Source organism: Arabidopsis lyrata (assembly GCF_000004255.2).
Source record: "Arabidopsis lyrata subsp. lyrata unplaced genomic scaffold ARALYscaffold_3, whole genome shotgun sequence".
In the NCBI taxonomy this organism is placed as follows: domain Eukaryota; kingdom Viridiplantae; phylum Streptophyta; class Magnoliopsida; order Brassicales; family Brassicaceae; genus Arabidopsis; species Arabidopsis lyrata.
This window is the reverse complement of record NW_003302553.1, coordinates 6,232,087-6,246,087: the sequence shown is the minus strand read 5'-3', so window position 1 is coordinate 6,246,087 and position 14,001 is coordinate 6,232,087. Positions and strand designations below refer to the sequence as shown.

The 14,001-nt window shown below is 36.5% G+C and overlaps 2 protein-coding genes across 2 annotated transcripts; one reads left to right on the top strand and one right to left on the bottom strand.

The window, feature by feature from the left end:
* The first annotated feature begins 3,785 nt into the window (after positions 1–3,785).
* Positions 3,786–7,039, top strand: LOC9318971 (TPR repeat-containing thioredoxin TTL2). Its single transcript, XM_021033144.1, has 7 exons — positions 3,786–5,177; positions 5,263–5,458; positions 5,538–5,722; positions 5,813–6,146; positions 6,218–6,422; positions 6,507–6,613; positions 6,698–7,039. Exons 1-7 carry the CDS (start codon positions 4,183–4,185, stop codon positions 6,848–6,850), a joined length of 2,175 nt encoding a protein of 724 aa, XP_020888803.1. The 5' UTR covers positions 3,786–4,182; the 3' UTR covers positions 6,851–7,039.
* Positions 7,040–7,358: 319 nt separating this feature from the next.
* LOC9318970 (phosphoenolpyruvate carboxylase 3) lies at positions 7,359–12,033 on the bottom strand. The gene is made up of 11 exons (XM_002882858.2): positions 11,845–12,033; positions 11,434–11,649; positions 10,782–11,176; positions 10,616–10,700; positions 10,296–10,518; positions 10,112–10,215; positions 9,938–10,028; positions 9,634–9,788; positions 8,460–9,461; positions 7,990–8,376; positions 7,359–7,900 (listed from the first exon to the last, which is right to left on the bottom strand). Exons 2-11 carry the CDS (start codon positions 11,599–11,601, stop codon positions 7,604–7,606), a joined length of 2,907 nt encoding a protein of 968 aa, XP_002882904.1. The 5' UTR covers positions 11,602–11,649; positions 11,845–12,033; the 3' UTR covers positions 7,359–7,603.
* Between the last annotated feature and the right edge of the window lie 1,968 nt (positions 12,034–14,001).

The window sequence follows — 14,001 nt, the reverse complement described above, 5'->3', positions numbered from 1 at the left end:
AGACAAAGCTTCCCACAAGAAACAACCTATAGAGCTACCAAGAAACTTGAGCTGATCCATGGTGATCTTTGTGGACCAATATCACCAAGCACAAGTGCTGGAAACAGGTACATCTTTGTGCTTATTGACGATTTCTCCCGCTATATGTGGACCATACTACTGAAAGAAAAAGGAGATGCATTCAAAAGGTTTTAGAATTTCAAAGCTTTAGTTGAAAAGGAATCAGGATCAAGAATACAAACTTTTAGAACGGATAGAGGAGGAGAGTTTACATCATCTGAGTTTAACTCCTTTTGTGAAGAATCAGGGATAAAAAGACATCTTACTGCTCCATACACTCCTCAACAGAATGGAGTTGTGGAGAGACGCAACAGAACCCTAATGGAAATGGCAAGAAGTATTCTGAAGCATATGAAATTACCAAACTACTTGTGGGGAGAGGCCATCAGACATTCTACCTACATATTGAATAGAGTCTCTACACGGACTCTTAAAGATAAAACTCCGTATGAATGTTTTCGAGGAAAAAGGCCAACAGTTGAGCACATTAGAGTATTTGGCTGCATTGCATATGCAAAAATAAACAAGCCACATTTGAAAAACTTGATGACAGATCTAGGATGCTTGTTCACTTAGGTATAGAACCAAGGTCAAAAGCATATCGCTTGTTTGATCCGCAAGTGCAGAAGGTAGTAGTAAGCCGAGATGTCATGTTTGATGAAACAAAAGGATGGAACTGGGAACATAAAAACATAACAAAAGATGGGGATGGAAGTTTTAATATCACATTTGATACCTATGGGAATAATGGTCTCCGAGAGAATGGAGAAACCATTGAAACAGAGCAAGCAGGAACAGAACATGGACTGCAAAATCATGATCCGATTGATAATGAGGTAAGTGAAAGTGATACTGAAACAGAGGATAGAGCTGAGTCTAATGAGGAAGAAGAAAGTGAGAATGTGGATCCTAGCTATGTCTCACCACCAGTCTTAAGAAGAACAGAGAGACAAATCATAAAACCAAAATATCTTGAAGATTATGTGTTAATGGCTGAGGAAGAAGGAGAAGTGTTACTTTTATGTCTAAATGATGAACCAAGAAGTTTCCATGAAGCCAAAGAAATAAAAGAATGGATAAAAGCATGTGAAGGTGAGATATTTGAAAGGAACTACATCTCTAGGTCTTGTGTTTAAACGGAGCAATTACGTGCCAAAACTAATAGGATACAGTGATAGCAGCCACAACGTGGATCCAGATGATGGAAAAAGTACCATGGGACATATATTTTATCTTGGAGAATCGCCAATATCGTGGTGCTCACAAAAACAGAGTATTGTGGCATTATCCTCATGCGAAGCAGAGTTCATGGCAGGAACAGAGGCTGCGAAACAGGCCATTTGGTTACAAGATTTACTCAGTGAAATTTCAGGAACACAAATTGAGAAGGTCACTGTCTTTATCGATAATCAATCGGCTATAGCTCTTACAAAGAACCCTGTTTTCCATGGTAGAAGCAAACACATTCATAGGAGATATCATTTTATTCGAGAATGTGTTGAGCTTGGACAAATTGAGGTCATGCACATTCCGGGAGAAGAACAGAAAGCAGACATATTGACTAAAGCTCTCGGAAGAGTAAAATTCAGTGAAATGAGAGAGTTTATTGGAGTTCAAGAAGTGAAGAAAGGAGGCTTCAAGCTTAAGGAGGAGATTGTTGGATTAAGCTTGACTTAAAGCCCAAGTTAAAGTCGGTTTATGAAAGGGTTTATGGATAAAGTTGTATTAGGTCTAGGAGTTATCTAGATGCTAATCAAAGGCGGTTTATGAGTCTTGTAAAACCCTATATATATGTTTATTGAGCTTGTGATAAACATATGAGTTGTGTGAGAATTTGAGAAATAGAACTTTTAGGTTTTGAGCTATTTTCCTAAGTAATAAAGAGAGTAATTCTTTGTTAAAGTTCTTGTTCTAATTCTAGACTAGCTACTAAACACTCTCAAATCAAAAATCAATCGTCTTATAAATTCTCAAAATTCGATCCTTCCAAACATACACAGACATATTTCATCACATATTCTTTTTACTTGTAAATCTATACTTTCCAAGTTATATAGCATCTATACTAATTTTTTTTTTTAATAATTAATGATGTTTTAACTTTATTTTTATGGTTTTCAAATAATTAGTGATGTTTACGTAAATTGTTGGTATGAAAGGACTAATTTCTATTTTTTTTTTTGTAAAATATTTTAATTAGTATGCATTATGTTAAACCATCAGACAATATAATTCCTCTCTTTCACAAAAATATCATTCTAGTATTTTCACAAATTAAAAATAATATATAAATTTCTAATCTACCCTTTATTAGTAGAATATATAGCTCTCTCCCTAACTAATAGAGATAAAATTAAATTTTATTTTAAAAATCTGTATATAAAACACAAAACGACATTTTATGTAAAACAAAAATAAAGCGTTAAAACAACATTTATTGTGTGAAACGGGGAGAGTACGAAACAAGTAGAATATTATGTTAGCCAATTAAGTGCGTACCTTTCTGTTAAAGAATTAAGTGCGTACTTACCTACTCTTACTACAAAATCTAGACATATTAAACACAACCTCCATTATCTAATTAGAAGTAGGTCCATGAACCTACCAACCAAGTTATTTTCATGGTCTTCTATTTATCTTTAAAAATGTATTTTGCATTTATTTTTACGCATTTAACAGCTGTAAATATACATATATAAGATCCTAGGAACACACATATGTGTGCATAATGTATTGTGTAGAATGTGTATAGTATTGTGAATGCTTTACTCGGAGATTGCCTCCAAGTGTCAATATATGATCAAAAACTCAAATTTATTAGACCAACACCAACCACTGTATTTCACGTTAAAATAGTAAAAAGCGAACTTTATAATTAAATTAAGAATTAGTCCAATTTGAATAATTTAATAAAACATTTACAATCTATATCTTTAAGTCTGTAACAGAAGTATAGTGTATGTGTTATGAAGTATTTAAAGCGTGTGGGCATATACAGAAGAAACAAAACTTAACCGATCCATCGCTAAAGCTAGCTACATGACCAATACGTATGTGAAACGATTCTGCATGCGCCTTGGCTCTTGCTTATGTGAATTGCCATATATCTGCGTTACATATGTGACACACGTAGGATTTTATCAAGTGGTACGTAAAACCAAATAAAACAAAGTAGTAGATTATGATGAAAAACAAAAACTCGTGAACAAAACCATATGTTTCTTCGAAATTGTGGAGAAATTTAAAAGTACGGAGACATTATTGAAAGCTAAATTAGCAGATTATTTTATAATTTTTTTTTGGTTGTATACTAAATTAATGATAAGACATTCCTTCGAAATTGAGAAAGAGAAGATAATAACATAAATGAAATCTGTCTCGTGAAGGTGAAGCAGTGAGCTGTGAGCCTATTTTTGTCAACAAATACTATTTCCAATTATTTGCGTAAAATAATCAGAGCCGATTTTATGATTAAATGTGTATAGTATAGTAGAGTGTTGTTGCGTGGACATAGTCGTAGCGCAAGCCACGAGAAGGATTTAGTCAAGACTTCTAGAATTAAATATTATGAAAATAGCTAAAACCAAATCCTAAATTTATTCTCAAATCGCAAAATTTAGAATAGTGACACTAGTTTTCATTTGACTAGGCAAAATCTCGTGAAAATCATTACCAAAAAAAAAACAAACAAAAATTTGATGACAATCAATAACAACTTATAATCGAATTTAAATTGATCCGTATAGTATAAGATTTTCCTACTGAATTTTGCATTACGTAGTAACGCGACAAACCACAAAAGTATAAATCACTTTCTTTTTTTTTGGCATGAAATAAAATAATTTAATAAACTCACATATTAAATTATGTTTTTGTTTCACTCGCTGATCTTCTTCGTCTCCTACCTCTCTTCTATTCTTCTCTGAAACTTTTTTTTTCTCTCTCTTTTTTTTTTCTTTCTATTCTGATTCAATCATCGACATCGCAAGATCCCATCTTTCCCTTCTCTTTCTTTCCCCATGCATTGATCAGAATATTTATGATCCTACAGTTTCGTCTCTATCTTGTTCCACCATTGACTGTCATCATCAGGTATGTTCATTATTTTTGAAATCTTACACAATGTCGAAGCTCAAGAAACCTATACTAGAATCTAACTGTGTCGCCGATAAGCTCTGTGACACATTGAATATGGAAGACAATAATAATAAACCAGATACTATTAATGTCGATCTTGGATCACCAATTACACCGCTTCAGACTCGGCCGAGTGGACTCACTTCCACCAGTAGTTGCAGTTCTAGCTCGTCTGGATCGGTTACAGGTCATGCCGGACATGCTCCGGTTACAAGAAAACCCGATTCCGATCAGCCCGTTCCCTCCGCCGCTAAGTCTAAATCTAGCACTCCTTCCTCCGCCGCTAAATCTTCAAAGTCTAGTACTACTCCCTCCGCCGCTCAATTTGGTGGGTCTAGTAGTCCTGCCAGCGCTCGATCTCGTTCAAGCAGTCAAGTTGGTGCTAAAACCGGTAATATGAGCCCATTATCAAACTCTGCTTCGGTTACGACAAAACCATCTGGTAATAAAAGCTCTGTTTCGTCGAAACAACATGTCCAAATAGTTCCCGCCGGGAACCTTTTCCCATCGGGGAAGGTACAAATTACAGGCATGACTCAAGAAAAACCAAGAAGCATGGTTCTTGGACCAGGTGCTAAATCATACGGTTACGGTAGTATAATGCGAGCAAACAACTTATCTCCGGCGAAGCCAACGATGTCCGAGTCTTCCTCTGTTTTGCCTTTAACTCTCAGTAATAACTCTAGCGGTGGTCCTGACACATATACATCGTGGAAGATAGCTATATATGGTTCAAATCCAGAAGAAGTAAAGAGATTTGGTAACGAAATGTTCAAGAAAGGTTGTTTTACTGAGGCTTTGAAGTTGTATGATCGAGCAATTGAGCTTTCACCGAGTAATGCTACTTACCATAGCAATAGAGCAGCTGCATTATCAAGTTTGGGACAGATTGGTGAAGCTGTGAATGAATGTGAAATGGCTATCAAATTAGATCCAAAATTTGCAAGGGCTCATCACCGTTTAGCCTCATTGCTTCTTAGGTAATTAACCATCGGATATTCTTTATTATAGAATCTTGATAGAGAAAAGATATCTAATCATTATGGCTCTTTTACTTGGTAGCAGATTAGGTTATGTGGATAATGCAGGGATACATTTTTATTCAGTGGAGGAACCAGCAGATCCCACTCTAGTTAAAATGCTTCAACAAGTAGATAAACACTTGAACAAATGCACATATGCAAGAAGACGCGGTGAATGGAATATTGTTTTGACAGAAGTAAGTGCAGCCATTGCCTCTGGAGCTGACTCTTCTCCTCAGGTAAAGAACAAATGTTCTTGTATTAGTTAGTCCTACTTTATGGAAAATGAAGTATTTTACATATATCTCAAATTTGTAGCTAGCTATGTGTAAAGTTGAAGCACTACTGAAACTTCTACGGCTTGATGATGCTCAAAGAGTACTAGAATGTGTCCCCAAAGTAGAACCATTCCCAGCTTCTTTCTCACATACTCGGGTTTTCGATATGAACTCTGAAGCTTACACATCTTTTGTCAAATCCCAAATGGAGTTGGCTCTAGGAAGGTGAAAATTTATTGACATGTTGATTGATTATTGTTTTATTGTTATGTCATGGGTAAAAAACAGTGAAGAGCATATGATGAATTGTTGCAGGTTTGAAAATGCAGTTACAACTGCAGAGAAAGCTTCAGAGATTGATCCAAAAAACAATGAAGTTGAAATTTTGTATAAAAATGTTAGATTAATTACTAGGGCGCGTGATCGTGGTAACGATCTTTATGAATTAGAAAGATACACTGAAGCGAGATCAGCTTATGCGGAAGGCCTTAAGTATGATCCATCCAATGCTACTCTGTTATGTCATAGAGCAGATTGTTTCTTTAAAGTTTGGATGTGGGAGAGCTCAATAGAAGATTGTAACCATGCGTTGCTCATTCTACCGAGTTACACAAAGCCTCGTCTTCAAAGAGCTGCTTCATATAGCAAGGTAAAATATATACGGTATGACTTAGTTTTGGCATTTCACTTGTTCTAAGTTTCTTTTTGATGAAATTGTAGTTGGAAAGATGGGCTGAAGCAGTGAGCGATTACGAGATCTTAAGAAAGGAACTGCCTTATGACAAGGAAATTGCTGAATCTTTATTTCATGCTCAAGTTGCATTGAAGAAATCTCGCGGCGAAGTAGTTCTAAACATGGAATTTGGAAGTGAAGTTGAGGAAATTTCTAGTCTTGAAGAGTTAAAAGCTGCATTAACTCGTCCTGGTAAGTGATATTTTAAACTTATATGCTCTTAAATAGTCAGAGAACTGTCATTTTTAACTTGTTGTATATATACTTCAATGGCAGGAGTTTCCATTGTACACTTTTTTAGAGCCTCTGATCCACAATGCAAGGAGATGTCTACTTTCATGGACGCACTATGTGTTGGTTACCCATCTTTGCATTTCCTTAAGGTAAGAAAAACAAAAACTTCAAAACAACTGTTTATGTAACCAAAGAACAAGTAAACTTACTTGTGAAATGTCTTTCATTAATAGGTGGAGATTGGAAAATGTCCAGAAGTGGGTAATGCAGAGAGAGTGAGAGTTGTACCAACATTCAAGATATACAAACTTGGGATTCGGATGAAAGAGATTGTGTGTCCAAGCAAGGAAGCACTGGAGAAAACAGTGAGGCACTATGGCCTTTAGCAAACTCAAAACACTTAAATGTTCACAAAAAACAAAAAGAGAGAACTTGTCAGTAATCACTTATGATTTGATTCATTTATTGCTCTGTTAGGTTTAGAAATTGAAAGAGAGAGACTAGTCATGTGTACAGAGAGAAAATTTTGGCTATTTAGGTGATGAAACCATATAAAATAAGCAGAGAGAAAACCATTCATTCATGTTGTCAAAACATTTTTCCATCAATAAAAAATTCTTTGTCTCTTTGATCAACACTCGGGTGGTTTAAGTCTAAAGCAGTGTTACACTGAGAACTGTACACTATAATACATGCAGACCAAATGTGAGCCGTGTGTCTTAAACAGCAAAACATAAAAAATATCGTGTTGTTCCCTCAACGCACCTCCCATCTTTAATTGGCATAGTTCTATTAACATGCCTGCCGTTTCAGGGACCACATTCAGACTTTCGACGACGTGCAATATTAAATGTATTAACAAATGTACATGATTCTGAGAAAGAGAGCAGAAAGAAAAAGACAAAGAAGATAACATTAAGATTCATTGTCTCTGTTTTTGTTTCCACTTCCAAAAACAGAACAGTGATCGTTTTGATACAATGGAAGATTAAGAATTTGAACGGTGGATACATAAAGTAAACTGTAATCCAACCGTAACAGCTTTCTTATTTTGGATACTAAAAAAAAGAGATTATTAAAAAGGGGAGTAGAAAAAAAGAGAGATTCGAAGTTTTGTTTTCTTTCAGTGACTCACTCACTTAACCGGTGTTTTGCAATCCTGCGGCAATACCCTTCATGGTTAAGATAAGTGTGTCCTCAAGTCCAGGCGCGTATTCACTCGTGGGGTTAAGCTTGACGAGTTCTTGTGCTGATTTGCTTGATTGCATGATCTCTTTCGAAATGTGTGGTCGCAGAGTCACATTGTAGTTTGTATCACGGATCCTCTTCAATGTGTAGGCTTGGCAAACGTTGAGGGTCGTAATGTAAGAGTCACGTAGCCTTAGTCTCTGTTTCAAGTAAGGATCTCCTTCAAGAAGGTCTTTGTGTCCAGCAGTCTGCAACAACGCGAGTTTAGTGTTATTGCAAGAAAAAAAACCAAGGAATATGAAACAGAGGACTCTGTTTTTTTGTGTGTTATATATACCTGGAGGACGAGGTTCTTGGTTTCATCAAAGTTGGCTCTGAGTTTCTCTCCAAAAGCCCATAAATCTTCTGAGACAAGAAGTTTGTCGTACAAAGCAGCGATCCCGGGGTCTCCCTTGGCGAACACCATTTCAATTAGATCGATGGTGACTCGGAAAAAGGGCCATTGTTTATACATATCTTGCAGCATGTGGAGGTTTCTCACATCCTTCTTGATCGCATACCTAAATGCTGCTCCGAAACCTAGCCATACAGGAAGATGGAATCTTGTTTGTGTCCAAGCAAAGATCCATGGGATTGCACGGAGAGATTCGATCCCACCGCTCGGTTTTCGCTTTGAAGGTCTACTTCCGATATTCATACGTCCATACTCCAGCTCCGGAGTAGCCTGCAAACCAAACCAACGGGTTGAGTTACTCAAAACACACAAAAAATTTGGTGAATTTTGGATTGATAAGAATGAATACTTACGAGGCGGAAATACTCGACAAATCGAGGTTCTTGGAAAACGACAGATCGGTATTCCTCAGTTGCAACAACCGCCATTTCATCAAGCAAAGCACGCCACTCGGGTTTTGGTGAAATCGGAGGGTTCATTCCGTGCTCTAGAGTAGCTGCTGTGAAACGCTGAAGTGTTCTAAAGCATAAGTGTGCCTCTCCAAATGATTGCTCAATGACTTCACCCTGAACCGTGACTCGAAGAGAGCCATTAACTGTATCAGGTGGCTGAGACAATATAGCAAGATGAGTGGGACCACCTCCTCTTCCGACTGTGCCACCACGGCCATGGAACATAGTTAGCTTCACTCCATATTCCTTAGCAACCTTCACAAGCTCTTCTTGAGCTTTGTAAAGCTCCCAAGCAGCTGAAAGACGCCCAGCATCTTTCCCTGAATCTGAGTAACCGATCATAACCTCTTGTTTACCGTTAATACGGTTTTTGTACCAGTCTATAGAAAAGAGTCTTGCAACAGCGGCAGGAGCTGCTTCAAGATCAGCTAGCTTCTCAAAGAGTGGAACAACTCTTAGTGGATTTTTCACATGGCATTCACGCTGTAAAAGCTCAACCGCAAGCACATCACTAGGTGAAGTTGCCATAGAGATAATGTAAGCTCCAAAACAATCTGAAGGCAGCTCAGATATAACTTTGAATGTGTCCAGGACATCAGAAATTTCTTCGGTTTTGGGAAGATCAGGTCCGAAAAGTGGACGCTTGCCGCTTAGTTCAGCTAGAAGCCATTCCTGTCGACCTTCTTCAGACCAGTCTCTATAGGAGGAACCGATGTCCAAGTGCTTGGTGATAGCATCCAAGACATCTGTGTGGCGTTCAGACTCTTGCCTGATGTCAAGTCTCACAAGGGAGAGTCCAAAGGTAGAGACTTGCCTCAAGAAATCAAGAAGGCTTCCATCAGCTATCGGGCGGTCACCACATGAACATAGTGATCGGTAACAGAGCTCAAGAGGCTCCAAGAACTGTGTAAATAGAACAAAGAACAGTAAACACAATTGAATTCCGTGAATATTATGAGGGAAACAAGTTTAAGGCTGGGAAGTAAAAGAAATTCTAATGGCAAGAACTAACAGGTTGTTAAAATGAGGCAACATTTTAGTAAAGAAACAAATTCAGAGTATAGAGGTTGCTCACCTGTTCCACATTAGTGAAAGTTGCTTCTTCGGGGATGTCCGAGATTCCGTTACTCAGCAATTGACGAGAGCGCTCACGTGTGTGATACAGCTTATCCCTCACATCACCAAGAATCACACGGTATGGCTCAGTTGGAGGAATTGTCTTCCAAAATTCTGCATTGGTTTTTTTAAGAAAAAAACTTTAGAATGCATAAGCAATTCCATTGTATACTTATGTAGAAAATATCATTGCAAAAGCAAAAGCAATTTTTTTTTCAATCTTGCAAGTGGAAAATATCAAAAGAAGGTTTTCTGCTTCTAACCTATGTAATGTTTTGCAGCATCTTTCCTTGAGTTCCTGTGGAGTTCATCCGCCCGGACACGGAACTCATCAGTGCAACGCCACATAGACAACTGCCAAGAAGAACATGAATGAATCAAGAGAATCTTAAAGACGGAAAACCCGAAAATGAGTACATGTCAAAAGAGATAAAAACCTCAAACATCAGATTCTCGATTTGGTTATAGTAGAGATTGGCAGCCATCATTCTAGCCAGCAAGCACACATCTCTAGTGACCTCAGGTGTGACCCTCGGATTACCTGAAATTCAGGTATGTCGATTAGAGGGTGAACAAGAGAGAGTTTTGTTTGTCAGTAGTCCAAAAAAAAAACGCATGTACCATCACGATCACCGCCCATCCATGAAGAGAATTGAATCAATGGGGCATTGTAAGGAACACGTTCATCAATCCCGATGTTTTTCAGAGCTGTGTCCACACGGCGCAAGAACTTGGGGACACCTTTCCAGATTGTCTCGTGGAAATAACTCATTCCAGCTCTCATTTCATCTTGCGGGGTTGGAGGTGTTCTTCTAATCTCATCTGTTCGGAATGCAGCCTGAATCTAAACAAAACAGGAGAGTTGAAAGGCCAATCTTTCCATTATCTCTGAGGATTATATCAAATCAACATGTTACAGTCCAGTGAGGTTGACTTCTTACCTCTCTTTGCAGAGACTCATCGAGCTCCTGCTTGTCATCAGGAGTAATGTCCTTTGCATACAGTTGAGCAAGACAGTCCCTTATCCTGAGAGAACATTTAAGGTCACAGGTCAATACACAAGCAAAAAGAGTTTTCTCCAGAAAAGAACTAAAGCCAAAAACTAACCTCCCATGCTTCTGAAGCAATGATCTACGCACAGACTGAGTAGGATGAGCAGTCAAAACCAAATCCACAGTCTGATTCTTCAAGGCATCAAAGATCTCTTCAGGAGACTTACCAAGATCCGAAACGAGTCTCTTAAAAGTCTCTTCGATATCGGATTCAGTAGTTGCAGAACTCTCATCAACGAAATCACCCTTCTTCAACTTCTTGATCCTGCGGCGGTGAGCAATCTGCACCTCCTCAGCCAAATTGGCTAAGTTAAGCATGTGAGAGAAAGCCTTGGAGATAACAATGGAGTCACCAGGATCCAAACTCGTTAGGACACTCCCTAGCTCCTCAAGCTTCTTAGGCTCACGCTTCCCTTCATACTCAGCAGAAAGCTCGTATAGCTCTTGAACCTGTGAAAAAGATCATTTTATCAATTTGCCTATAAATCTAAACAAAAAAGTTCCATCCTTTATACAGAACTAACACGTCAACTGAATATGATTCAAAGGTTAAATATTCTCTGCTCAATTCCACCATTAACGGGTAAACTTAAAACCACTAATGGAAACAAAAAGATGAGATTTTTAGGATCTCTAGCAAATGGGTATCAAAAAATTCAATCCAAGAAGCTAAATGAGATAATAGAAAAAGAAGAAGGATTTTGTACGGTTTCACGGAGATCCTCGCCGTGTAAATCCTGGAGAATGTCGAGAAAGCGATCGAGGAGAAGAGCATCGTACTCAACAAGCTTATCGTCTTCACTGACTTTAGCAGGAACCAGTTGACGAAGCTGAGCATCAATTGATGCCATCTTCTCTATGTTCCGACCCGCCATTATCGCCGATCAATCAAATCTTCTTCTTCACCAGCCTCTAACTTTGTTCTGTAATCATCAGATCAACAAAGGAGATATTTTTTTTAACGAAAACAATTAAATCGACAAACAAAAAAGAAGAAGCAAAATCTGTTGATAACTGACTCAAACTACGCCGAAAAAACAGGGGATTTGGTAGACTGACCGAAAATCACGAAAAATAAAAAACTGAAAAAAGTTACAATTGAATTGATTGAGACAAACCTGAAAAGAAGAAATCTCTGCGGATTGTGCGAGAAGAAACCAAAAATCGATGTTTAGAGAGAAGGGTTTTAGATGTGGAATCAGATTCAGAGATGAATGCGAATGTGAAAAGCAGAGTGGAGTATTTATAGACGAGCAAGTGCGATACACTGTGTTGGCATGAGAGATGCGCGCTTTTAAAGTCAGTATATTTTATTTTATTTTTTCATAGTATTTTTATTTATTTTGGAAGTTATCTACATGTAGTAAGAAATATAGTTGTTGGTCAATTGTATTTTTCAAGTAAGAAAATTAAATAATTAAACACTGTCAAGACTCAAGAGCAGAAGAATATTCTAAGAAAACGAATCTTTTCATTAACTTCATACCATTTCATTGGGTATTACTAAAATTTGTTACTTACTTTGTACTGTAGTTTGTATATATAATTGTATTGGTTGCGTTAGAATTCATAAATTACAAAGTAAGTACGAATGTGAAATGATTAAGGATATTACAAATTTGAGTTTTAGTGGTCAAAGATCTAATGGATCTTGGTTTCTTAATTATTAAAGAAAATCAAGGAATTACCTAATAAGGTTTTGTATGAATCTTAACTTTGATAATATAAAAGAATGACAGCAGGAAAAATACATCAATTGTTTTTTACCTAATAAAGAAAAAAATAACAGGATCGTGTGAGCTCGTGCATGCATTTTGTCTATGCACGAAGATGCACAAATCTCTGACTCTAACTTTCACATATGATCAAGTTGACTTTCAAAAAATTAAAAATTTAGTTTAAGTACTTGATTTGCTATGTACAAAAATAACTAGGTTTTTCTATCTACTGCTACCCAATAAAGCATTTATATATATAATTTATGTTCTCTCAACTCTAAGAGAATATGTTGAAGAAAAAAAAAATGGTAATCAATACTAAATAAATTGTACTCTTTTTTTTTTTTTTTGCTTTGCTATAGGTTCAATCATTTTTTCGTCGTCCTTGCTTTAACAACAAGTTTTAAAGGATATATGCACTAAATAGCCAAATTTTAGAAATTTATTTACAAAAATGATGCAATGGTAAAGTATAAGATTAGTATTTTCGCATGTGGTGGCCGAATAACATGTTATTTTATCTATTGACACTATATTATAACATGTTATGTAAACTTTTTGTTTTGTTATTTTAAAAAGTAAAACGGTACATTTATATAATTGAAATTTATATCAATGATCTTCGACTTCGTCAATGTGGCATACGAAATGAACAATGAGCACATTAAGGTTTCTATTCTTACGACTATTAATGGATTATTCGAATCACTGAGTACGTCATTATAATATGTACTCAAGTCAACCAAGTTTGTGATCTCTTGTTGAAAAAGAGTTTGTGATCTGTATCGCTTCGTGGGTTCTTGTCCGTCTGTTCGAATATTCGATTCAATTTTTTATTCATTTTCTTCGCAGTATCACATTTAAAAATACATTTAAATACGTTGCAAATTTTTAGGACCAAAAATGTCGTTTCAAAATATCGAAATATTAGATTTTGGCCTGTAATAAAGTGTTCTGTAATCACTAAACTCTATACGCTTATGAATTTAAAACTAGTATTAGAAAAATGGCTCTTGGGTAGACTGATTCGTTTAAACATTTTTATCATTGACCCTTTTGTATTTCTTTATAGGTTTAACAAATCATGCCGTCTTCTTAATTTGAATTTTAGCAATAATGCTGAATTGATTATAGATCGCTTTATGAAGTAAACAAATTAACAATGTTCAATTATTGGATAAATATATTGTGGATGATACCTACACTAATATAAACTTGTGCATTAGTGGTTAGGTGTGGGGTCAGTGTCGGTTATAATTCGGTTGACGTATTAGATGATAGTTAACATTATTTATCAGAAACATTCGGGGAGGGTGACGACAATAGTGTTTAATTTATATTTCTCTGTTTAAAATTTTTAATCAGATAAAACTTGCATGTGGTGGGATGATTCATGAAAGCAAATACGATTAGGCCATGGTCATGGTGTGACTATATATTACAAGTTAAACTTTATATGTTGCGATCACATTTGACTTTAGATCATAAAGATTATATTATCTTCTTCTTTTTTCAAATCTATGCTCTTTTCGTTTCATTTGTTCACTCTCTGTCTCT